Raw genomic sequence first — 26,517 nt, forward strand, 5'->3', positions numbered from 1 at the left:
CTTATTACACATTCTAATCCCAAGGAACTATTTTGTCTGTTCTTCAAATTTTTTACTTTGAATATTAAATACTGGTTTTCATTGTTAAAATGGGCATTTTAAAATGCAGCTTGGTGTCACGGCTTTCTCATTTTTGTTTATCCAGCAAAATGGCAGTAATCATATATACGCAAGTATGACCAAATGGTATAAGAGAAAAACAGTAGAAACTGCTGTTTACAAAATAGATTCTGAAAACAGATGGCACAGAAATAACTTCCAACAGTGGTCATCTAATTTCGTAACAACTAAAGAAAGTTTCAAAATTACAGAAGCCTAAAGCAAGTGTGTACCAAAAATCAGTTTTTCGGTGTGCATTTTTTCACCAGAGATGCCAATGAAAGTCCACAAAAGAGAAATATTTTGTAACATTGTATTTCAAATATGTTTCATGTTACGAAAAGACTGCTGCCTCTCCTTGTACAATAGTTTTCTATACAAGTTACGTGTCATACTGATCAGTCATTTTCTGATATGTTACTAAAATTATGTTATTTGCACTGAGGTTTAATTATGATACTGGTGTCATGGTTATACCACATCAAAAATATTGTGAAGCATGTGAATATCAGCTTGTGTTTTGCAAACTAATGTTTGCACAAATTATCACATCACCTGTTAGTGTGCAGTCACATTTTAACAAATCCATGCAAGTTACACCACTCGTGCATGATGCTCAAATACATATAAGGTCAGAATGGCTATTATCACACATCAGCCCATATTTGTTACTCCACTGTATGGCTCACTTGCGAACACTAATAAGCACAGCAGATGCAGAAAAAGAAGAGATATGAAGGAAATAAAAATCAAAGGAAGTGCAAGCAACAACCATAGTGATAATTTAAACGGTTTGAGAAGCTGTGCAACAGGTAATCATACGGTATGCTTCATAACAATGTTAAATGAGAAATGGAAAACAACAAATAACAAAAATTGCAGAGGGAGTGAAGATCAGTAACTCCCAACAGATCACATCAATTTTCCATATATGAAATGGTATTGCCACATCGATGGATAGATTAAGACAACGTGTGAATTTTCAACAGCAAAGCAAGCATTCAGTGAGCAGAATACATCAACTGTGCCCTTCTAATAAGAATTTCACAATTTATTTCCTATAATCTCTTTACCTACTTACAAATTATCTATGAACCAGAATTACTCTCCTAAAAGGTCACATTACAGTAACATGGCAGTTCAAGGAACTTACAGGGTGAGTCTATTAGGAACAAATACGAAACATGCTTCAAAACATACATTCCCATTCTCATCAACATGTTCATTCTGGGTTTTGGTACACGATGACTAACAGGTTAGAACTGCCAAAGCAAAAAATAGTATTCTTAATCAAAATTCACATAGTATTTCAATAAAATAATACAAAGAAATGGAAACATAGGAATTCTCAAAGTCAGAAAACATTTTGGAATAGCATGTCAGCATTTACCACACTGGATACTGACTGTGACAAAGTGCAAAACTAGTGCTGCAGAATAAAATATACCACATGAATGAAAATTTGACAGACGAAGTGAAGAAGTAGAAAAGATATTGCTTTGAGTAAAGGAAACATAAGTTTACAGTTTTCAGCATATTTTATAAACATTTATAACATTCTCAGCAGAGAAGACTCTGCCTTGCCAATTAATAAAATGATAAATTAAAACAAAATTATAAAAATATGAGTTCTTACATGAGGATAATTAATTATTTTTACAAAAGTAAACAATAAAGTAGGAAAACTGAGTCAAGGACAGAAAAAAATCATTAAATTCCTTCAAGGCAGGTAATACTTACAGCCTCTTGTATATAACAATAAAAACTGTAATGTGAACAGTCTGGATGAGAATTATTTAAAATACTGTCAAAATTATTTAAACAGGCTGTATTCTCAAGAAGAAAGGCCTAGGGCAAGGGGAGTTGATGTGATCAAGACACTGTGCAAATACAATAGATTTATTATGCATCATTATGCAATTTTAAAAAGATAGATAACTCTTACGAGTCATAATAACTAATAATACAATACGCAACACAGCGTTCAGTTTACAATACAATCAATACATGGAAAGTTTGTAGAAAACAAAAGAATGTGTGTCCACTTAGAAGGACTACTCCTAAAACACATCAGACAGGCAGGGAAATCAGCATTCCGCAAGACATCCCTCAGCCATGGGCGACTCTCCAGGTTGCTCAGAATGAACACAGCAGCAAACTCACGTATTATTTACCAGTCATATTTTGCTACTGGAGACGAATAGGTACAATCCTACAATGCTATGCAGATGGCCCCCTCCTTCCAGCATGGTTCAAAAGAGGCACATCAACATAATAGAGCCTCTGTAATTGCAACAGCACAGTATGATCTCGTTACAGCATCTCTTAACAAGTCCGTCACTCCTACTTCACCAGAAGAGTCGACTGTGGAAAAATGCAGTGGAAAGGAAAGGTGGAGACCTAACAGGAATTCCTAGTCCACACACTTCCAATACGAAATATTCACACAGAAGGAACAGGAGAAAAATAATCAGGAACACCATGCAGTAACGAGATTTTACTGTACCACCAGGGACACGCACAGTATTTATTTATATATGTATATATAATATGGTATGTATGTATGTAATGTATGTGACTGGATGAGGTGAAGTGCAACAGCAGCAATAGCAGCAACCTAGAGGAAGTAATCTGGTGTCCGCCGTGTGACATGAGGCTCTCCACGTCTCGGAGCTGGGTCAAACTGCAGGCTGCAAGAAAAGCAAGTGTTACACGGTACTATTCATTTTGCAAACTGTTTTTAAATCAGGTATTTACACATACTATTTATACACTATATGAAAAAAATTTCTTAAATAGCCGAGGTATCTAATGCACTGTGCAATAAAAAAATTTGTTCTCCTGCAGCATCCATCTTTATAAGAGACACAAGATGATGCAGTTTTTTTAACAAAGAAAGAAAAAAAGCAAACAATTTGAATAAAGCCTTTATGGAAACTTGGAGCTGCAAGTTTTGTTTAACAATGAGTTCATTAAACTGAACAATATGAAGTGTGATTTCATTGTGCCTGCCACATGACAAATGAATAAAAATAAAAACCTAATAAGGATTCAAATTTGGAGTAAAGCTGCCTACTCTAAAAGTCACTTTCCTTTCTAAAAAGAGCAAATCCAGCTATGGAAGAAAAAATTGACAATTACCACCAAATTTATTTTCTGCGCAGTTCCTATCTCAGCTTCAACTAAGTTGCAACTGTTATTTGGACTTATGCTAATCATGTTTTTACGTTACGCCTCCCAGGGTTATACCACACAGATCTCTACAATCAAGATTTATTTCAGGTGGGATCAGCATTACACACTGAACAAGCAACACATTTACTGATTATAGCTTGTAATGATTTGCATGAAGGTATTTAAAATATCAGTATGTTTTCTGAGTATTATGTAAGAAATGAGTCTGGTTTCCAGTCCTAGCCTAGTACAGTCAATCTTGCAGGAAGTTTCATCATTAAATTTCTTTTTTGTGAGTTATTCTTTATGAACAGATTTTATTTAAGAAAAGCTGAAACTTGGAGCTGCAAGTTTTGTTTAACAATGAGTTCATTAAACTGAACAATATGAAGTGTGATTTCATTGTGCCTGCCACATGACAAATGAATAAAAATAAAAACCTAATAAGGATTCAAATTTGGAGTAAAGCTGCCTACTCTAAAAGTCACTTTCCTTTCTAAAAAGAGCAAATCCAGCTATGGAAGAAAAAATTGACAATTACCACCAAATTTATTTTCTGCGCAGTTCCTATCTCAGCTTCAACTAAGTTGCAACTGTTATTTGGACTTATGCTAATCATGTTTTTACGTTACGCCTCCCAGGGTTATACCACACAGATCTCTACAATCAAGATTTATTTCAGGTGGGATCAGCATTACACACTGAACAAGCAACACATTTACTGATTATAGCTTGTAATGATTTGCATGAAGGTATTTAAAATATCAGTATGTTTTCTGAGTATTATGTAAGAAATGAGTCTGGTTTCCAGTCCTAGCCTAGTACAGTCAATCTTGCAGGAAGTTTCATCATTAAATTTCTTTTTTGTGAGTTATTCTTTATGAACAGATTTTATTTAAGAAAAGCTAACCTCCAGTATGTAGCCATGACCTCTGCTCATTCTTAATTTCATAACTGCAGCAATTTGCAAAACTGTAGTGTTGAAATAAAATGAATTATCACTCTGCACTGTAAAGAGCACAGTATCTTCTCCTGCAGACTACCATTTCACCAGAGTCATTCCATGTCAAATCAACACACCTATTTTACCTCACCCTCTTAGATTTTGCTGAAAGTTGGTATACTTATAGTGGGCACTGAGACTAAGAAAAATACCAAGTTTCAATTTTTTTTCTCAAACCATACCTGAAATATGGCTATGTAAACTTTTCAAAAACCAGCCAAATATGTGTGAACGGACTTTTTTTAAAATTGTCCTAGGAGCTGCCCTAATTGAGCTAGAGAACTGGGAAAGGTGTCATTTTGCATGCTCTTTCCAGGGATATACAACAAAACATACCTTCTATTTAATAACCTTTTTCAAAATACTAATTAATATTTTGATTTAATTTTAATTTTTTTTTTTTTTTTTTTTTTACAAAAAGTACATAATTGAAAATTTTCAAAATATTTCAATAACTACTTCATACTATTGTAAATCACATGGCAAAATATAAATCTGGGATGATTATGGGTTCATTGTTAAAAAAAATGGCCCTAGTTTGATCAAACTGACCTTCAACAAACAGGAATTTCTTTAAAATATACTGAAAGTTAAGTAAAAAAAAAGTATTAGAAATATCAAAACATCACCTTAGTAAACCAAAACTAATCAGCATATTTTATAATTAAGTTGATTGCTTATTTTAATTTCATACAACTTCACTAACAGTATATTAACCGATATAACAAAAACAAGAAATTGAGCATTTAACTACAAACTGAAATGAAGTATGAATAAGTACAAGTATTTAAATAATAGTTCTGGTCCATGATGTTTGAAATGGAACTATTAAACAAATTAAATACGTAATGCTTGTTTTTGAGTAACCGGTATCTGTACATAGCTAAATTTAACACAATAGGTACTAACAATAATTTTGAAACAACTTTCTATAAAATATACATTAACACTAACCTGAGACAAAATTAAGTTTTGAGTTGAAAGCAGTTTCCCAATAAATTGCCTTGGAACTTCACATATTACATTTTAATAAAGCTGACTGGGTTTGGTTTACATCACTTTCATTAAGAATGTATGTTCTCCCTGTCGGAGTAAATGGATTCACTTTTGTGAGAACATCAACAACTGACACCCACAGGACATCTGCATGTGCAGGATAAGAGAATGACTTAGCTGGTCCACATGGGTGAAGAAAAGTTATTTTCACGTCATCAAATTCTTCATTTTTTTCTAAAATGTACCCAAGCCACCAGTTTCTGCCATATACAGTGGTGACATAGCCTGATACAGTCTGGTGATGTAGTTACTTCTCTCTCCCAACTCTGCGTATCACCTGAGACGTATTTGACTATTAATTTTGATGTCGTGTTGGGAATGAAAGTGTGAAATTGCTGTGTTCCTTTTATTGTCAATGCCTCTTCAAGTCGGCTTTTTAAGAATATTTCTGAAGCAGCGTAGTCTTCTTGAGTGGAATATGCAAAATCAACATTTGCCATTATCTACTGCCCACTCAAATAGATCTCGTGCGGTTTGGATCTGATTTTGGTATGGCCTTTGCAAACTTGCACGAGCTGCCAGTCTCTTTACTGAACCCCCTACTCCATCACAAGGCCCTCTCCCATGTGCTGTGGCTGAAAAGTGCCACTCAGCTTTTATGTTGAAGCCTTCCTCATGAAGGCAAAGGTTCAGGAAGTTTTTCTTATTTTTATACTGAGCAGCAGAACCGTCAGAATAATAGTATATATTTTTTGGAATCTTTTGAAATTTATTTGTTAGATATGAAATTAGCTTCTTTTGAAAGGTGTAAACTGCAGTTGTATTGTGCTCCAGGCAATCAGAAACAATGACAAAGCTTATATGCTCAATTTTGTCTTCCTGTTTGTAATATAAAAGGATGAATGGTAATCTGTTGTCTTGTCCAGTGAAAACTCTGAGCTTCATCCTGTAGAACTATACTATAATTTTCTGAAAAATCACATATGACAACAAATTCAGATTCCATAAGGTTTTCTCTTGTGGAGTTAAGGAATGTCCGTTGTTGCTTGGCAATAAGTCATGCCGAATCAAAGTAGACACCTTACTACAAAATAAATCTATGAATTCTTCAGAAGTTTTCTGAACAATTTCCAGATTACATCGGTCAACTGACATCCACTGTCGGAACTGAACTTGTTCAATTAAGTTTTCATAAAAAGAGTCTTAAAATTTACGTATGACAGTTTCTCCTGGGCAGTATTCAGTTTCCCATGCACTGCTTATAATTGTTTAAGCTGCTGTTTGTTACTGTATTTAGTTTGGCATTTTCTATCATTAATTTTATGTTTTGGGCGAGTTGTGCACATCCAGACAGTGAGTGTGCCACTCCGGCCAGCTAATACATAATGTTTTGGTCTCAACTCAGCAAATTTATGGAAACCTATTTTTATGTTAGGAAACTTGTCTTTAAAATGTTTGTAAGCTTCTTTAAGGTTACACAAAGTAAATCTTTTTGATATGTTTTATTTACACTTGTTTCTGTAATTGTCACACAATCTTTAATACCTGGCATTGCCCTGCTAACTTCTTCATTTTCATAAAATGAATGTACAGTTTTGACAGTTTCAACACTTCCCTGATTTTTGTTTTGGACCTTCCATGAACCCTCTCTTTCAAAATTTTTTTGGACTGCCGAACAATGTAATTAGGAGCATCAAACTCCCTCATCATTTTCCTGACACTCCACTTTTCAGGTAAACTTGTAAGAATCATTAGTTTTTTGCTCTGTTATAGAATTTTTAAAGTTTCTTCTAAGATTTTCAAGAACGGATTCATCAGTATCAGTATCTGACGAAGAATTTTCAGGAGCAACAAAAAGTTTACGTGTTATTGATGAGGTTTTTCTTCACTTTTGATTTAGCGTAATGCCTAGATGTTAGTTTTCTGTTGTCAATTGGGGACTCATCTAGTTCTTGAAGTATTGTGTTAAATGTTTTAACAGCTACTGAAGTTGGAGTGAAGTCAGGGTCTCGGATGATTATCTCTGATCCAGAAGATTCTTCTTCAACACTTTCATCACTGATGGGCTCTGGTGTATTTTTCAATTTGGTTACGTCTTTCCTACATTTATCACAAATCTTGGCAGCACTTAGTATTTGAGGAAATAATCTGGGCATCCATGTTGTGACATTTCTCAGTTTTTTTCTGTCTCTAATAAAATGATTTGACTTCTTCAATGGATTACAACACTGCACTCTTACAGCACTGCACTTTTTACTTGGTTCCATATTTATACAAAAACCACTTATAAACTGTCCTTCAATGTATAGATTTACTTGAAAATGAACTATTAAATATAATAGATACAGACTGGTCAACAGAGAAGTAACAATTGATTTGCACTAAAACAACAGTGCACAATAATGCTGTAGGCACACAAAGCCTTAGAAGGTAACAATGCAGACTACATCATCTCAACAATGGCTCCAGTCTCTGAATTATTGTACAGACATCATGCCCTACATATACGGTCCTCTACTGACGTACTCCCTTAAAGATCAGTTTGGTCAAACTAGGGCCATTAGTGAAAAATAAGTCCGGAATAATTTTCTTTTAATAATGAACCCATCATCATCCCACATTTATTTTCTGCCATGTGATTTACACCAGTATGAAGCAGTTATGGAAATATTTTGAATTTTCAATTATGAACTTTTTGTAAAAGAATTAAATCAAAATATTAATTACCATTTTGAAAAAGGTTAGAGAGAGAGAGAGAAAGAGAGAGAGGGAGAGAGGGAGAGAAGCCGATAGTTTCTTCTTAAAACAAATAAATCACTCACCAACTCAGAAAAAAAATTCTAATGTTTTGTTAGTTTTCCTGTAATCACAAGAAGTATAATATGACAACATACTGAACCAGTTTTTAACCAGTGTACTCACTGTATACCAAGGTGCAAAATTTACATGCAGAAATCTTTGTAAAAGGTAGCCAGACTGAATCATTTGCACACATTACTAGAGGCAATTGGAAGGCTCAAATATCATTCAATTTACACCTCAGGTGTAGGAGATGAAACGAAGCAAATATTGACAAATATACCGTATTTACTCGAATCTAAGCCGCACTTTTTTTTCCGGCTTTTGTAATACAAAAAACTGCCTGCGGCTTAGAATCGAGTGCAAAGTAAGCGGAAGTTCTGAAAAATGTTGGTAGGTGCTGCCACAACTGCTGTCCAATATATGTAGCTCTACACAAAAAAAAAGAAAGAATGGTGGAAGACGAGCTTTTTTCCTCTGCCCCGAGTTTCCGTATTGTTTATCTTCGAATGTAGCAGCATTTCAATGTACTATGAAAATCCGACTGGCAAGACTGTTGGGATGTTGTCAATATTGCCAACTACACGTTCTGAATTTTTTCCTACCTGTGAGAAGAGATGGTTGCTAATAGGAACTTTTATGAATTGTTTATCACATGCAGTATTCTCTTCACCATACGAATAATATGAATATAAAGATTTTGTCATGTATTCTTTCGTGTTTGCTGCTATCTCATTTAACTCCCGTCTGCATAATAAATTACAAAACTAGAGTGAGACAACAGCAAACACGGAAGAATATACATGTCATGTCATGTTTATATTCGTATTATTCTTATGCCTAATAGTGAGAGAGTCAGAAATGAAGCACAGCAATTGACTAGATTTTAAAATCTAAGATGACTCCAATTTCTGTGCAGAATGTAATGTAGTAAAGAGGTGTCTGCAAAGATTTTGAAACAGAGAAAATTTTTCGCTACAATCTCATTCAGAACAGCTATCACATGCAGTCTTATTTCGTTCTTGTTGATCATTAGCAAAGAAAGCAGCAGTGTAAGTAACAACAAATAGCAGTCTCTTGCCATTGTTTCGCTAATGAGACGATTCCTCTCTTTTTTTTAAAATTGTAAGTGGCGGTAGCGCGCACAAAAGCAAGCCATGCCGTGAGCGCCGACAGGCAGTAAACACTCATTATCAGACTGCAACAAACAATGCACGACAGTACAGTAATGCATTTTTAGCTAAGAGTGACGTAAACACCTATAACAAAGAGAACGGCACTTATCAGATCAAAGAAAAATAAGCAATCAATTCAAACCAGACGAAGCACATGAAAAAGGAAGGGTACCTGTATAAATACGGACGGAGCGCCTGACGCATAGCAATGGCTACCTGGTAAAGCTTAACTGCTAATCTTACGACTTGAACCAAACTACTGTAGCTGTATCGTCATTCATTCGACCTAAATTATGTCTCATATTACAATGGACCAACTTGGTTCCGATTTGGAGGTGCGGCCTAAAACTTTTCTCTCCCCTTTAATTTCGAGTCTCAAATTTCAGGTGCGGCTTAGATTCGAGAATTTTTTTTTTCCCCTTGATTTCGAGTCTCACTTTTCAGGTGGGGCTTAGATTCGAGTACGACTTAGATTTGAGTAAATACAGTAAGGGCAGAAACTTATCTTCACTTTGTCGAACAAGAATTGCAATGGTTGCAGCACAACCATGCTGCAGTCTGTTGCAAATGCCAGTTCCCAAGACTTTCTCAATACTGTTTCACAAAAAAGAATTCCCATTGGCAGTTTGGAAGTGCTCCGAACTCTCTGAGAATTTCTGAATTGCAAATGTCTTCCTTTAATTTGACCAGGTGGGGATACCAGACACTCAAGAATGGGTCATACAAGTGTACTGCTCTTTTGTAGATGAGCTACACTTTCCGAAAGTTCTCCAAATAAATCACCTTTCCACATCTTATGTGCTTGTTTCATTTTCTGACGTTTTCCAACATTACAACTATATATTTCACAATGTCTGTTGTCAAACAGCCCATCATCAACTCTGTGCTCCAGTATACACGAGTATTTTTTTTTTCCTTTTTTTATACTTACCTGCATTATCTTACATATTTCCACATTAGATCAAGCAGCTACTCATCATAACAAACAGAAATTCTGTTCAAGCCGTCCTGTATCCTCCAACAGTCACTTGACAATGACAGTTTGCCACTACTACAGTGTCCTTAGTAAACAGTAGGAGAAAGCTTCTCATCCTATCTGACAGATCCTTCAGGTATACAAACTGGAACAGTCCTATCACACATCCCTGTAAAAATTCTGATATTTTCTTTGCCTGTGATGACCACTTGCCATTTAGGACAGTGTGTTGTGTTCAAAGTCCTAAATCGCTCACAATCTGAAAACCTATTCCATATGCTTCGGACATTCATCAACAGCCTGCACTTTGGAACTATGTCAAATGCTTTCCGTAACTCTAGAAATACAGAATCTGCCTGCTGCGATGGTTGCCATCTTATGAGGAAACCGCAAGCAAAGTTTCACATGTATGACATTTTTGAAATCCATGCTGATCCATGGACAGAAGCTTTTCTCTCTATAGGTGTACCATGATATTTTATTCAGTACAAAATAAAAAGACACACTGTTTGTGACAGGGAACTGAGCTTTTTCAAGAATTACGGTTCCTCAAAACTTACAATATATCTAAAGGAAATATATTTTATGTTCTGTAGGAGTGACCTCTTTTCAGAACATATAAGAAGGTGCATGTGAGAGCCAATGGTAGTATTATTTACTGTAATTAAAGTTACCTTTGAGAACTATCATGTATATACTAAAGGTCACATTTATGAAAGCATCAAATCACTGAGAAACAGTCAATTTCATGTAGAAGTAATAAATGAAAATAGTGTGACCTGTTCAAGTAAAATAAGAATCAAGCTGGCTACCTGGAGTTCGAAACCTATTCTTCTCAAAGTCCAGACTCCTCACGATTGTATCATCACAAGCATCAGGCAGGCAGCACACAACATTGTTTCATTAACATAATTACCACAGTATGTTGTGTACAATGCATTCCACAAATATTCAAAAATGTATATTGGAAACATGTGCAGGACACCCAGTTTGGCAAAAGAAAGTGAAGAGTCTTGTAAATGCCAGAACTTTTATACTCTAAAATGCAAGACTGACTAGCTTCTATGTAAATCTTCCACCCTGCTCTTTAATCTATTACTTTTCTAATTCTAATACCATTTTGTTTGAGAGACGTATCACTCATTATGTGGGGACTTTTAGTGGGCCTGAGTGAATCCTACTTCAACACACCAGTCTCTTCAGACAATTTCATTTAAGCCAACAACGGTATAAAGCATAGTCACTAATTTTGTGATTATTAAACAATATACGATTTTTTCAGAATAAAATAAATTCACTGTGTAGCAGTGATATACTTACAACGAGTACTTGAGAGCATCATCCAGTTCCATTATAGCAGCTTGATTCCCGCAACGATAACAGTAATTTGGAGCAGAGAAGATTGTAACAACATTGCGATCGTGACACCTGAAACACACAACTTTGATTCAGAAAGTATGTTTTTATTTCATTAAACTTAATTTATAATCATCAAATACCATACTCAAATTTGAAAAGTCCTATGCAGTAATCATCATCTCTTATCACACCCTCCAACCTATAAAATACGGTAGATGCGCATTTCTTCATCTCTCTATTTTGATCACAGTGAGTCTGACAGCTCTGGCATTTTCATCAGCCCACAATGCAGACAACTGCTACAATATTGCAAAGTATCCTGTATCAACAGTCCCCTCTGACCATCATGCAATTTAAAACTTTATCAACCACAGTTCATCTGGTATAGTCCATTTTGCATACAATTTTAAGATTTTTATAAATTATGGAATTGCTGTATTCAATTAATTCTACACAGTCAAGTTTTTGCAACACACAACTGGTATTACAATCTCCACCAACACAAATTTTCCTACCAGTTATAGCCTTCCATTACAAGTTGATGTGCACGAGACACCAGTGTCAGGCCATTTGAGTGATTGAATGTCTCCGAAATATCCTGTCCGAAGGTGTAACCGGCTCCACGAGGTGATATGCCCCAACCACCTCTGTCATCCGGATCAGACCAAAGCAAGTCGCACATTGGACCCTGTTAAATCATAAAGGAATGACGTATCACCAAACTTTCATACATGTAACAAGAAATGAATCCTAAATTTTTGATGTTGCAAAGTGAAGAGAAAATTTCATATACGCAACAACAAGTACATTGTAGTTGAAACAAGGATGGTCTACTATACATGTTGCATAAAAGGGGGGGGGGGGGGGGGAAGAAAGAAGGATGGAAGAATAAAGAAGAGGATATTATACTCTTCACAGTAAGAAGGCCACAGTGTTCAATTTTCATTTAACCTGATACTAGAAGTGGGAGCATACAATCTGCCTATGCTGTTTTACATCATTGTCAACTTTCATACAATCACCTTAATGTCCGATATTAAGTAGCTTTTGTAACATTTATTTCCATATTATACAATTAAACAACCCTTCAAAATGATACATGGTATCAGCCTACACTGGCCACCACCAGAAACATAAAATGAAAGATGCCATAACCATTTGTTCCTTTCCTTTTTTGATTCTGATGATGGTCAGTGTAGAGGGTTATTGGTTAACATTTTATGATAGTTTCAACCGAAAACAAAGTCGACGATCACATCTCATGACAAAATATTCTTTTCAGTGGCTTTTATATTCAGCAATGTTCTCTACTACTACTACTACTACTACTACAACAACAAACACTGCCACAACAGCCACCACCACCCAAATAATGCAACTGAGAGATGTAATTTAGAACCAATACACCACAATACTGAGATTCAATTTCATATTACAAACTTCTATTCAAAAGGTTATATACTCCTACAAACAACAGTTCAGGTTATCTCAAATGACGGATAAGCAATGATACTTTTGAGTTATAGCCATTTTCTGCACCACATTTTTCCTTCACTCATTAGATACTAATTAGGTAATTTCTATATCCAAGTTAATATCACTTACCTCATGTGGAACTTCCTGAAGGCGATCAAGTGCCCGTATATGATCAAGCGTATCAATTGATGGTGAAAGGCCACCATGCAGACAAAAAATCTGCCCATCAACAAGGGCTGTCAAAGGCAGGTAATCAAACAAATCCGTGAAGAATTTCCACACATTAGCATTACCATACTTGCGCAAACACTCATCATAAAAGCCATAAACTTGCGTAATTTGCCGTGATTCATGATTGCCGCGAAGAATAGTTATTCTTTCTCGATAACGAACCTGCAAGGGAGATACAGTCATATGCATCATTCGATTCTATGGGATGATTGTTTAATGTTCTAACCACTATGCAGCTCTTAATATGTAATACCGTTATATTTAAGTATCCTTAAAGGAATGAGACATCTGTTTCAAGATCCTTTTACACACACTTTTGGATAAAAAATCAATTCAATAATTTAAATCTCATATGTTTCTGTGAACAATCATTAATAAAGACACTTGCTCGTAAAGCTGGCAAATTATTAAACTACAATAACAATGCAAAAAATATACTATAAATTTAACTTGCTCCTTTTCTACAAAGATCTGTAGTTCCTGTGATTTCAACGGTTTTGTTATTCATTACACACTTGTAAAATTAACATTTATTACCCTCAACCCAAGTAATCCCTTTAGTATGTGACTGCAGTACCTCCAGCCACTTAATCTACTGTGCACTGTAAACTACCATTTCTTCACAGCTTTATCTATACTACTATATAAAGACAATGTTTAACATTTTTCCCAAAAAATGTAACACATTTCTTGACTGATTCACTTAAATTTTTACACAATACTATAATAAATATTGAGACAGATACAGATGATATATTTTTTTGAAAAACAATGTACAAATTTAAAAATGACAGAGAGATAAAATGCTGTGCTGTGAAAATGTGTGGTTTCATTTTCTGCGTCACAGTCAGTTTTAACAGAAAATAGAGAAGTTATGGCTTAGTGGCTTATGAATACTACTATGGAATCTGTATTGTCTGTAACTTTGTAATCCTAGCCATTCGCAGATTAAAACTAAGCAGGATACTGTCACTGAAGCTAGTATCGTAGCAGATCCAGCAGCTGGAGAGGCCTCTCTCATCCCCCCGTGTACTAATGATCGCAACCGATTTAACCATTAATTTTAAGCAACTTCAATTCACAATCTAGGTATTGTTTGCAATTGTAATAAACAAGGCTCCAGGTCAGAGAGAAGGGAAGAGGAGATGAACAGAGAGGGGTCAGATGGAACCAACAGAGATGGGGAGGAGATTAACAGGAGGGGGGAAGGAGAGAGAGAGAGAGAGAGAGAGAGAGAGAGAGAGAGAGAGAGAGAGAGATATCTTGCGTTTTTTATATGTTTGAAGGTATTAATAACACTGTCCACCACCATTACATTCCCACAGAAGACCTAATATTCTGATAGTAAAAAGGGTGATACTGTGACATCATTGTGACCACACAGGTTGATAGTCCAACAGCTACTTTGCAGAACAAGTAAGAACAACTGGTACTCAAAGACATGTTACCCACTTTGGTGTCACTCTTTATAAGGCACAGTCAGCATTCATGAAGATGTGCAAGAAGGAAACCTTTTTGAGCAAAGTTAAAATCATTTCTTATTAAGAAAAGCTTCAACATAAGCGAATATGTTAACATTTAGAATTACTAGCCCCCACTTACTGCTGAACAATTTTTAATCTTTGCAAAAGAGAACGTTTCTACTGTTGGTTTTCCATTTTCGCTGTTCCAGGTGCAGTGCAATACATTTCCTCAGAGAAGATGATTTAGTGCAAGGTTAGTTGCGAAGGGTATAGCATCAGCAGGTGTGTGCTATACTTTTCAGTAGTTTTATGTAATGTGTTGTGTGTTTACTTTATCAGAAGTGTAATATAAGAAAGTATTGTGTTCTAGTGATATCACTTTTTAGACTACTTTTGAAGTTAGTAATATCTTTACAGACAAGGTATATGTGGTTCTCTTTCCTATTCATGTACCAAGGTGGCTAAGCCAGTGAAAGTACTGGACAGGGATTCTGGGGAAGCAGTGTTTGTGCACAGCCTGGCCATCCTGACTTGCATTTGCCATGGATTTCTCTAGTTGCTAACACGAATACTGGGATGGTTCCATTGATCAGGCCATGGCTGAATTTCTGTCTTATCTTTGCCTAATTCTATTCTGCTTCGTTGTTTTACATATGTATTTATTATTTATGTACTGTGTATAACATACCCAATACTGTCGTACTGAATGGTTCAATGATGAATAAGTAAGCAGTACCACTAGCCACATGAGACATGTTATACAGTATTCTTCAATCCTTCCAGGGGAGGGGAAAAAAAACCACACTACAGTGTATACATTAAGATAATTGTACATCGTTAACCAAAATTGGAATATTTACATTCAGGAAACATGTAGAACATGTATTTCCAAAAGGGTAACTGAAATTAAGTTGTGTTGCAGTTAACACCTACTTTTCAATGTTCAGTTACTTTCATAAATAAATAAATAAATAAATAAAAACTTAACATTTTGATTCTGGCATGAAATGCATAAAATGGGAACCGAAAATTTAGACAGAAATAGACCAAAGTAATTAAGATAAATTGTGGCTACTGATTACTGGGCCTACAAGTGGGAAAACAACATTCAAAAACAGATCTATGACTACAGTCCTCCTTTCAATCATTAAGTGGTCATGGACTGATCAGTATGAAGCCCGAAGTCTAGGTTTGATTGTAAGATGATAAAGTTATCATGAGTTAGTAAAGCCAATGAAAGTCACTGCACTGAAGTGTAGCCTAATGTCTGCACCATATTTGATGCACTTTTCTTTATAAAAACTGCAAGATAATTTACAAAAAGCCTAAATCATATAATAGACAAGTCTACAATGTGTACCAAGGTAGGCGTACAATACACTCTCGTACCATCAATGGTTAGCCTAATGGAAGCACATTTGCACTATATTAAACAAAAGAACACTGTTTGCAATGTGTAACTAAACTTCACAGACAACTAAAATGTGTATGAAAAATTAGATGTACAATCCACTGATGGCAATCATAAAACAGACATTTTTGCTGAAAATGTGGCACTAATTTTACAGCTTAAGACTATGGTTCACATAAATATCACTTTCATTGTAATGTGTTGGATTACTTTGATACACTAAGTATCTGAATTATTTTTTTGTTTATTACAGGCTCTTATTAATTATGCCCTTGTGTATATTCTTGTAACAATTGCTATGTGTGTTAGGGTGATATTACTATTTTATTTTCAACATAACATTAATAAATTGTGCACAGAAATTTAAAAAAAAATATTAACACGTACCTTCAAAGCAACTAAAAGTGTCACTGTCTCCACGGAGTAATAGCCACGATCAACATAATCTCCCATGAAAAGATAATTTGTGTCTGGAGAGCGGCCACCTATTCGAAACAGTTCCATCAAGTCGTGGAACTGTCCATGGACATCGCCACAAACAGTCACTGGGCATTTCACTTCTTGAACATTGGACTCTGTTGTCAATATTTCTTTCGCCTGAAATTACAGTTGAAGATCACACCAAAATACATTTTCTGCGTTACGGGCTCAAAACAGTTAACTCTACGCAAGTACTAAAAATTATAGCGCAGACACTGAAGTCTTGACCACGAATTTCTAACACTAAACTAAGATCCGAACACGTTAGCAACAAGATTTAAATGCAAGAACCGTTAACACAGTTTCTTAAAGATGTCATGTAAGCAGTATCACACCAAACTAATCAGTTACTAGTACCACACTAAACGTAGGTCTAAATGTGAATGTTGCACGAACTAACGTTTTTCGGGCTTCATGTTTCGCTCAGGCCTTTAACTCAATACAGCTACGAAATAACATTGATGTTTGAATGCATCTATTGATTTCTTTACGCAACGGCATTTATGCTTAAATTCACTTACCTTTTCGCAGAGAGTTTTTACTTGACTTTCTGTCAGTTGTTTGCATTCATTTAATTGTTCTATCCATTGGTCCAATTCTTTCAACGATGCCTTATCTTCCATTGTGCAGGCCTACAGAAACGTAATCAATGTTACTACTTATAAACACTGAAAACAAACTACAAACACAGGTTAACAATACTACCAGCACTCAAAATGGCCGATGATTAGAACCTTGGGTGACGTCACTGTTTGAATGCTGACATTCGATTTTCGCGGAAATTGCTATAATATCGAATAAATAACGTAACTAAATAGCATGCATATGCTGGCTTACTTCGCGGAAGCGATCAACATCCGCTATTTACTGTTAGTAAGCGATCTTTCTTTCTGGTAGTCTTTTTACGAGCGTTTATTTCTTCGTCCGTTCCAGCAAAATTGAACCCAAAGATTATGTAACAAAGTGATTCCATATATTAGCCTACAGTTACAAATAACTAGCCGATAAGCGGTACTGCATTTACTCGAGGTATGTTAATACTTAATTTTGATTCACATTGTCATTACTCATATTTCTACAATATTCATGGACACATTAATAAAATGAAATTGTTAATGGAATGTGAAATATCTGTGGTTGTATACTTTGCATGTCCCAGTTCCCCCCACTATTAGCTCCGCCAAGCGGCATCTGACGTTATTCGGCACACTGCAGAGGGAATTCTGAAAGGTGGTAGCGTACGTGTCGCTTGTTGTTTCTTTAATGGTACAGAGAAAACGCAAATGACTGAATCTCTTGTTCTTCGTGGGACTCTAAGAGGTCACAATGGCTGGGTTACGCAAGTTGCAACCAATACAAAATACCCTGATATGATTTTATCGTCATCTAGAGGTAATGTAAAATTTTAGGTCGTTTTATTACTGGCTTTAAATATGCTGTTTAGAGCACCCCTGTTACAGGCGTCGCCAATTTTATTGTAGACAGTAGCGGCGTGGTAGTTCCGCAACAATCAGATTCAGTTATGGGAATGACCGAATTGCAGCTGTTTCGTTCTTTCAAACATTTAATATGCGCGCCGCAAACAAGCGCGACGGTGTTGTTTAAAGGAATTTAGTTCTCTTTTAGAAAATCAGCATAAAGATGATGAGAGGAGCCATATGGGACCCTTTCATTAATGTCCTGAGTTTTCGGTGGCACCGGTCGTTTGTATACTTTGCCTTCTATTTAAAATTAGGTTCTATTTTTGTAGGAAGTATTGTATTACAATAATAATTACCTCAGCGTTTGTTGCGCCCTTGTGTGATGCACCATATGATGCAGGCATATGGTAACTTGATGTTCTCGATCTCTTCATTTTCAGACAGGTCTTTGATTCTCTGGAAGTTGACACGCGACGATACAAATTTTGGTGTACCACAGAAGAGACTACAAGGCCACAGCCACTTCGTAAGTGATATTGTAATTTCGACAGATGGACACTTCGCTCTTTCTGGGTCGTGGGACAAGACACTACGGCTGTGGGATTTGTCCAAAGGAATAAGCACTCGTCAATTTGTGGACCATACGAAGGTATTTATAAATGAATGTTGTTGTTACTACGCAACGTACTTAGTTCCCGATGAACATTGCCCATTGTTGGGCATATGTCTCATATCTACACGCAGTTAAGATTGTATGGAACCTCGCTGTTGAAATATTAGTCAATGTCAACCCACAATAGGAAGAATGATTTTTATTAGCTAACAGGAAATGTGTGTCTGACAGACACAGTATCAAATGTTGCTTTTCTGCAAAGAGTTCGCTAACTGATTAGATCAATGAACAAACAGAACAACAATTCACTAATCACCACTATCAAGTAAGGTTTCCACTATGTAATACTTTTGTGAGTACTTGTTAATGAAACTACAAAAATACATGAATTACGAAAAAAAAATTGTCAGGGATAAGCTTTAAATTAAGATATTTTAGTTAATTAATCCATTACTCTCTTAACACTTTTCTGGAATGTTCCATGCATGCAGGTACATCACAATTCACACACTTGTATGCAGGGTCCATGTTCTAGTAAGGGCAGAGACTGGACTTCCTCTTTGTACATATCAGGAGATTTGTAGGCCTAATTACTTTGCTGATGTACTTTGATCCTGTTTCTGTACTGTTCCTGTTTAATGCGCATCTGTTTTACAACTAGTTCTAAGAGTTCATCAAAACCAATTATCTTCAATCTTAGGATTATCACCTAAATTTTCAGTATCAATTTTTATATCTGGTATTATGTTATCACAAAATATTCATCTAGCTTTATTTGGTTCTTTTGATTCCCAATCAAATAAATTTTTCTCTTTGTAAACAAAAGAAACTGAAACATCGTTATCTGCTTGGTCACCTGTGCAGGATACATGAACACCTGCAACAGCTGTTCAACAGAGGAAGTAGAAACTTTGTGTGCAGCCACAGTTGTAGAACTGCATCTTAAAGAAAAAGCTGCTTCAGCTGTACAAAAAATATTTATTTATGATCCAACTAGTTTTGTGGCAATAGAGCCCCATGTTCAGGGATACATTTTTATTTCAGAACCTAGTCTAACTGTTAATCAGTAGAATGGTTAACACTTGGACTGATCTGAAATAAACATGTGTCCCTGAAGATGTGGCTCTAATGTCATGAAACTAGTTGGATCATATATACATCTTCATCATATAGCTGAAGCAGCCTTTCTCATTATGCATAAGTGAAAGACCTAGAGGTTGCTTTTCCAGGAGAAAAGCAAGGATCACAATCAGAATGGTTGGGAAATAAATTCTCTGCGTCCATTTACTCTCCATCAGCTTCTCCTGCATCATAGCAAGATTCTCTTCAAAATTTGGATCATCCCGTACCTTACTTCTTTTTCATGACATAGATGAAGCCCGCTACCCATATAACTTCCTTCCTCTTTTTTTAAATGCGAGGTCTTTTAACTTAACAGAATGTCTAAAAGACGAGGCAATTAGATGTGCTTGCTTCTACTCACCAGAAATAAAAGATCACTTTTAGGAATATTTGTCTAATAGGAACGCAACAAAACTTTTGTAACTGGAAAAATTTTTTCACAGACATTGTAATATTTGAGGAAACAGTTATTACTTAACTTTTAACTGTCACTGTTAACAAAGACTAATGCCACAATACTGGCAAAGGAATTGTATGAAGCAACAGAGGCATTCCTGCCGACAGCACAGTGTTGTCAGTCCAACAAAACAAAAACGCATGTGTGTCCCTCGTGCACGTAATTTCTTTTGGAGTTAGGAAAAGGGGGTGGGGGTGTTGAGATGTGGCTGCCTCAAGGTTGTATTATTAATATATTCCTTAGGTGAACAGATACCTGTGGATAAATGTGATCAAGATGTTGGACTCCCATTGACCATTAAACTGATTTTCCGTTCACATATGTCTTTGTCTCACAGTAATATTTTGGAATATGTTAGTTTAATATGGTTTGGAGGTAACTTAATGTGCCAGAACAAAGGCTTTGTTAAAGGAATCCACTTGTATCACTCTTTGTTCTAGACTTAATTCAGGTATTCTTGGTTGACAGGGGACCACTTTCAAGTAGTTTCATTCAACCTAATAGGCCACTAACAGCGATCTGATGGCTGACTCTTTCGCCTTTGCAGTGACTTATTATTAAATATGTGTTCAGGAAGTTAAATATTCAGCTGCAATTTATTGTTTCACGATGATCTTCAGTCTGAAGACATCTCTGCATAAGTCTGTTCTTTGTAAGCCTGATATCTGTGTAACATCCTCTTATATCTGCTCACTGTATTCAAGTTAGGCTTTTCTCTATAATACTTAGCTCCATTGCATAATTGATTAATCATTGCTGTTTCCGGATGCGTCCTATCAACTGCCCCTACTTTGTCATGTTGTACTGCAAATTTTTCCCCTTAATTCGATTCAGTGCCTTTTCAGTAGTTTAATGATCTACCCATCAGTATTCTTTGGCAACACCACATTTCAAAAACTTTGACTCTTCTCTGGATTGACTGTCTGCTCTTCATTTTCATGTGTCTACAGTCAGGACAAATATTTTCCAAAGAGTTGTTAAAATGTCATCGCAATGGTTCTTGTGCAGTAAGTCTGTGTTGTGGGAGGAAAGGGGAAGGGGAGATCAGCAAATTCATTTATTAAAACCTCAGAGAAGACTGATTATCATGATGTGAGTGGCTTTCCATATTGCTCACCTGCCTCATTTTTGTCTACTTATTTCAGTTATTACATTTGTAATGATCAAATGGACAGATTGTACAACTCTCTTTGCTAATGGTCTTAAGTCATATTCTAACTTCAGTTGTATGGATAAATAAAACTTTCAGTAGCTCTAGGGAAGGCAGATATGGCAAATGAAAGGACAAGAAGTTAACGAAGGACAAGAAGTTAACAATATGCAGGAATTTGTTATTCACAGCAGTCAGTGTACTTGCAACATCAATAATATCTGAATGAATTACAATAGTTTCCTTCAGAAATATGAGGTATCTTGGTGTAAAAAAATGGGCACTTATCCAGTTTAGGGGATACATGCGCTGATCGCAAGAAAAGTAACTACATTTTAAGGAAATGCGTATTTCTGAAGGTATAAGCATATATATGCATGGAATACCAAAAAAGTTCTTTTTTCATATGGATGCAAAAAAAGAGATAAAGCTGGAGAAAACTACAGGGAAATATGGTGAAATTTGGTGCTGCTCTGTTGGCAGGGACTGTAGAAAGAAATGTTCAATCAGGAACATGTCATTTTTTGCTGGCAGTCATTTAGACATTTCTAAAATTTTGCTGCTGTCGTACATGTGGGCTTTCGAACTCAATAAGCAAAAGTTTTTAATGAGGGAGCCCAAAATTGACAGTGAGCACGCTGTGGTCGATGGGTGCCAATTTTGTAGGGCTATCTGCCATCAGTATTTCTTAATTGAGCCAATAGTTTTGGGTGGCCCTGGCCATCCTGTTGAAATAGAAGAGAGTTGCTTCGTCAGGAGTAAGTATCACTTGAGGTCATACGGTGCGGGAGCAATGGGTCTTTGGTGGTTATGATGATGAGACAAAGCAAAGCTTTATGGTTGCTGTGCCACGACATGATGCACCCATTTGCTGCCAATTTTGCAACAGTATGTTTTGCCTGGAACCACAGTAGTTTCTGATTTGTGGCAAGCTTACAATACCATAGGTAACTTGGGCTACAATCATCTGACCCTTAATCATTCGCTTTATTTTGTCTATCCCTTTACAAACACAAACACAAATCATGTGGAGTCAGTCTGGCAAAAAGCTAAAGAAAAAAATAAAAGGCATTTCGGAACTCAGTGTGCTATGCTGAATAACTACCTGGCGGAATTTCTCTGGCGTCAAACGTTCTGGGACCCTCAGGGAACTCTGCATTTAGTTGCTGGGTACGGGCTTGGCGAACCCAGGGTCCCTGAGCTGGGGACTGGGAAGCGCCACAAGTCCTCAATATCGTAAGCTCTGAGCGTGCTTCAATGACCACCATAAGGCACGACTGTGGAACATTGTATGGTACCACAAGGTGTGCTGTGTGCTGAGGAGACGCATGGCTGTTGAGGTAGAACAGTTTCTAGCGGGTGACCTCTGGGGAACCTGCCGCCCCCTGGTTGTATTAGGCTTGCCCAGGCAAGCGGGGCTCTGTCTGGGTGGACATTCCTTTCCCTAGCTGCTCGTGGGACCACCATGAAAAGAAATACTAATAGTGTGCAAGCATGAGTCTCTAAGAAAGGAAAGTTCAATGCTTTAACGTATGACCCCAATCGTTCCCTTCCCTGCCCAGACCAAGGTAGGAACGGCAGTCTAAATTACCTGATGAGACGTATTCTCCTCGATTTCTGGTTTGCAGCCCGACAGAGGGGGACTCTTTCTGACCACAAAGCCTCAGTTTTTTGTGGAAAATTTAGAGGACAAGTTTGGAGAAGTTGAGGGCATGTCTAAAATGAGGTCTGGAGCAGTCCTCATACAGACAGCATCCCCAGCACAGTCATGGGCATTGCTTGCTTGTGACAAGCTCAGTGATTTCCTGGCAGATTAAAACTGTGTTTTAATCTGCCAGGAAGTTTCATATCAGCGCACACTCCCCTGTAGAGTGAAAATTTCATTCTAGAAGCTCGGCGAATTTGCAGTCTCCATTATGCCTCATAGGAGCCTCAATACGGTTCAGGGACTTATTTTTCATTATGACCTGTTGTTGCAGTCTGACGATGAGCTCCGTGCAAATCTGGAATGCCGCAGTGTCTACTTTGTATGACATGTCTTCAGGGGACCTAAAGATAGTAGGGTCGCCACCGGCGCCTTCATCTTGGCTTTCGAGGGTGACACCCTGCCCGAGAAGGTCAAGGTGAGGATATATTGATGTGATGTTAAGTCTTACGTCCCTCCTCCCATGCACTGCTTTAAGTGATGGAGGTTTTGGGCATATGTCATAGAGATGTGACGCCAACTCACCTGTCGGGATTGTGGACGTGCCTTCCACCCCAGTGTCCCATGTTCACCGCCCCCTGTTTGTGTCAACTGCGGACAGAAACTTCACTTTGCTCGTCAGACTGCGCGGTTTATCAAAAAGAACGGAAAATTATGGAGTATAAGACCTTGGACAGGCTCACTTACACATGAGGCTAAATGCAAGTACAACCGACTTCACCCTGTGTGCATTTCATCGACATATGCTGCAGCAGCTTCGATGTCGCCATCCCTGGCAATGAGCCCCCAAGCTCAGCAGCTTTTTGTGGGCCCTCCAGCCCGGCCGTCTATTCCTGCCCCCGTGGTAGTTGGGAACACCCTCTTTCGTTGCTCCCGTTTTCAGCATCGGGAGTAACAACCCCTCCTTCTTTGGGGACTTCATTCCCCACCTCTTGAGTCGGAGAACTGCCTGCCGCCTCTTGCTCCCCTCGCGCGGAAGGGATCGCTTGGTGCCCTCCCTTCCACGGTTGCTGCTCCTCCAGATGTCGGCCAGTGGCTGAAAAAGCCCCGTAGGGCTTCCAGGTCTTCCTCGGTCCATGAGATTGGGTCGGAAAAGCCCACCCAGCTGGATAAACCGAAGGACAAATGGGACCCTACCAAAAAGAAGAAAAAGCAAAAGGAGAAGGACATAGAGACACAGAGTTCACCACTGCACCTGAAGATGATGTGAAGCGTCTAGTGTCCACTCAGGAGCTAGATGTTGCTCGACCCGCAGCTCCTATGGAAGTTGATCAGGCTACTTTGTAATCGGTGGCGGCAAGTGCTTCTAAGCTGTGACCTGTCCCCCCACCCCCCTCCCAGGTTCTTTCATGTCTTCAGTCAGATACCATTATCCTTCAATGGAACTGCCATGGTTTTTTCCACCACCTTGCTGAGTTGAAACAGCTTTTGTGCTGCTTCCCTGCCACTTGTCTGGCCCTGCAGGAAACCTGGTTTCCTGTTCGGCGGACCCCCTCCCTCTGTGGCTACCGGTGTTACTATAAGAACCACGTAGAATACAACAGGGTGTCCGTGTTCATGTTCTTGCCACTGTTCCTAGAGCCCCAGTGCCACTTTACACGACTCTCGAGGCTGTGGCTGTTAGAATCTGGGCAGGAATGGAGCTTACCATCTGTTCCCTCTACCTTCCCCCTCATATCTCGGGCCAGGGTAGGAACGCTGAGGCTCTCTTGGCACAGCAGGATATTTGCCTCCTTAACACTGGTGCTCCCACATATTTAAGCTTGACTCATGGCACATACTCGGCCAGTGACCTCTCTTAGTAGCCCAGGTCTTTTTCCATACTGCAGTTGGAGGGTCCATGATGACCTCTGTGGTAGCGACCACTTTCCTATCTGGGTTTCTCTTCTTCAATCCCAACCCCCTGACCAGCTGCCATGATGGTCTCTTTGTGGAGCTGATTGGGCAGCCTACACCTCAGCTACTATGGCCATCACTCCGCTTCCTGGTGACATTGATTTGGCAGTGGACGAGGTCATTATGGCCATTGTTTCTGCTGCTGAGGCAACTGTCCCCTGTTTTTAAAGGACCCTAAGGCGTAAGTCAGTCCCTTGGTGGACACCAGAGATTGCAGAAGCTATCCGGGACTGCCGGCGAGCCCTGCGACACCGGCGTCATCCTTCCCTAGAGAATCTGGTTGTCTTTAAACGGCTGCGGGCCCGGGCTCAGCGGTTAATCCGGCGGAGCAAACAGGACTGCTAGGAGTGATATGTTGCCACCAGAGGCTCTCGCACCTCCCCATCTCAGGTGTGGTCGTGAGTTCGGCGCATTTTGTGGCTTTCGCCCTCATGCGTCTGTCCCTTGCCTTTCTCTTCAGGGTAGACTTCGTACGCACTCAATCGCCATTGCCGAACATCTGGCAGAGTACTTCGCTTGTAGTTCCGCGACAGCAGGCTACAGCGCCGAATTCCGCGCCATTAAAGAGCAGGCTGAGTGTACGCAGTTGTTTTGCGCGCACAGTTGGGAATGATACAATGCCCCATTTAGTGAATGGGAGTTCCAAAGTGCCCTTACAGCTTGCCCGATACTTCTCCTGGTCCAGACCGAATTCACAACCAGTTTCTTCACCATCTCTCGGTGCACTGTCAGGGTGAATTACTCGCCCTGTTTAACCGCATCTGGACGGAGAGCATTTTCCCGACTCGTTGGCAGGATAGCGTTACCATCCCAGTGCTGAAACCTGGTGCGGATCCGCTGGTGGTTGATAGCTATCGCCCTATCAGCCTTACCAACGTTATGTGCAAACTCCTGGAACGGCGAGTCGGCGGCTCATGTTGATCCTCAAAGCTCAGGGCCTCCTGGCCCAGCAACAGGAGGCCTTCCGTCAGGGCCGCTCAGCGATCGACAATTTAGTCTCGCTAGAGTCGGCTATTCGTACAGCTTTTACTTGGTGAGAACATCTAGTTGTTGTTTCTTTTGATCTTCGGAAGGCGTATGATACCACCTGGCACCATCATATCCTTCCTACGCTGCACGAATGGGGCTTACGGGGTCCACTTCCGATTTTTCTACGGAATTTTCTGTCCAATTGCTTCTTTCGGGTTAGAGTTCGCACTTATTTTAGCTCTGCTCATATTCAGGAGAACGGTGTCCCGGAGGGCTTGGTTCTCAGTGTTCCCCTCTTCTTGGTGATGATTAATGGTCTTGCGGCAGCTGTGAGCTCATCGGTCTGTTCCTCTCTATATGCCGATGACTTTTGTCTTTATTACAGTTCCCCAAGCATCTGTGTCGCTGAACGGCAGCTGCAGGGAGCTATCCGTAAGGCTTATTTTTAGGCATCCAACAATGGTTTTCAGTTCTCAGCATCTAAGACCCGAGTGATGCATTTCTGTCACCGTCAAACGGTCCACCTCCATCAAGAGCTCTAC

At 38.3% G+C, this 26,517-nt stretch overlaps 2 protein-coding genes across 4 annotated transcripts in view; one reads left to right on the top strand and one right to left on the bottom strand.

Annotated features, from left to right (window-relative positions):
• Window positions 1–398: 398 nt before the first annotated feature.
• On the bottom strand, window positions 399–17,625 carry LOC126162783 (serine/threonine-protein phosphatase 2A catalytic subunit alpha isoform). 3 transcript variants are annotated; one of them, XM_049919498.1, is made up of 7 exons: window positions 17,480–17,625; window positions 17,164–17,274; window positions 16,550–16,759; window positions 13,187–13,450; window positions 12,097–12,269; window positions 11,543–11,650; window positions 399–2,789 (listed from the first exon to the last, which is right to left on the bottom strand). In XM_049919498.1, the coding sequence occupies exons 2-7, from the start codon at window positions 17,263–17,265 to the stop codon at window positions 2,717–2,719; spliced, it is 930 nt and encodes a 309-aa protein (XP_049775455.1). In that variant the 5' UTR covers window positions 17,266–17,274; window positions 17,480–17,625; the 3' UTR covers window positions 399–2,716. The 3 variants fall into 3 exon arrangements, with proteins under 3 accessions (XP_049775455.1, XP_049775457.1, XP_049775456.1); XM_049919500.1 differs by having other exon boundaries at window positions 17,377–17,528; XM_049919499.1 differs by having other exon boundaries at window positions 17,348–17,486.
• A 193-nt stretch (window positions 17,626–17,818) lies between these two features.
• Window positions 17,819–26,517, top strand: part of LOC126162784 (guanine nucleotide-binding protein subunit beta-2-like 1) — a 62,968-nt gene continuing 54,269 nt past the window's right edge. Inside the window, exons 1-2 of the mRNA XM_049919501.1 lie at window positions 17,819–18,034; window positions 18,504–18,712. Coding sequence (XP_049775458.1) covers window positions 17,926–18,034; window positions 18,504–18,712 — 318 coding nt within the window. The 5' untranslated portion in view covers window positions 17,819–17,925. The remainder of the gene's footprint in view (window positions 18,035–18,503; window positions 18,713–26,517) is intronic.

This window comes from Schistocerca cancellata, chromosome 2 (genome assembly GCF_023864275.1).
Source record: "Schistocerca cancellata isolate TAMUIC-IGC-003103 chromosome 2, iqSchCanc2.1, whole genome shotgun sequence".
NCBI lineage: Eukaryota > Metazoa > Arthropoda > Insecta > Orthoptera > Acrididae > Schistocerca > Schistocerca cancellata.

Coding starts and splice junctions, on each gene's coding strand:
- LOC126162783 (XM_049919498.1), bottom strand. CDS start 17,265: ATGGAAGATAAGGCATCGTTGAAAGAATTGGACCAATGGATAGAACAA. Junction 16,760..17,163: donor TAAAAACTCTCTGCGAAAAG/GTAAGTGAATTT, acceptor CTGTAATTTCAG/GCGAAAGAAATATTGACAAC. Junction 11,651..12,096: donor GTAATGGAAGGCTATAACTG/GTAGGAAAATTT, acceptor TGTGTGTTTCAG/GTGTCACGATCGCAATGTTG.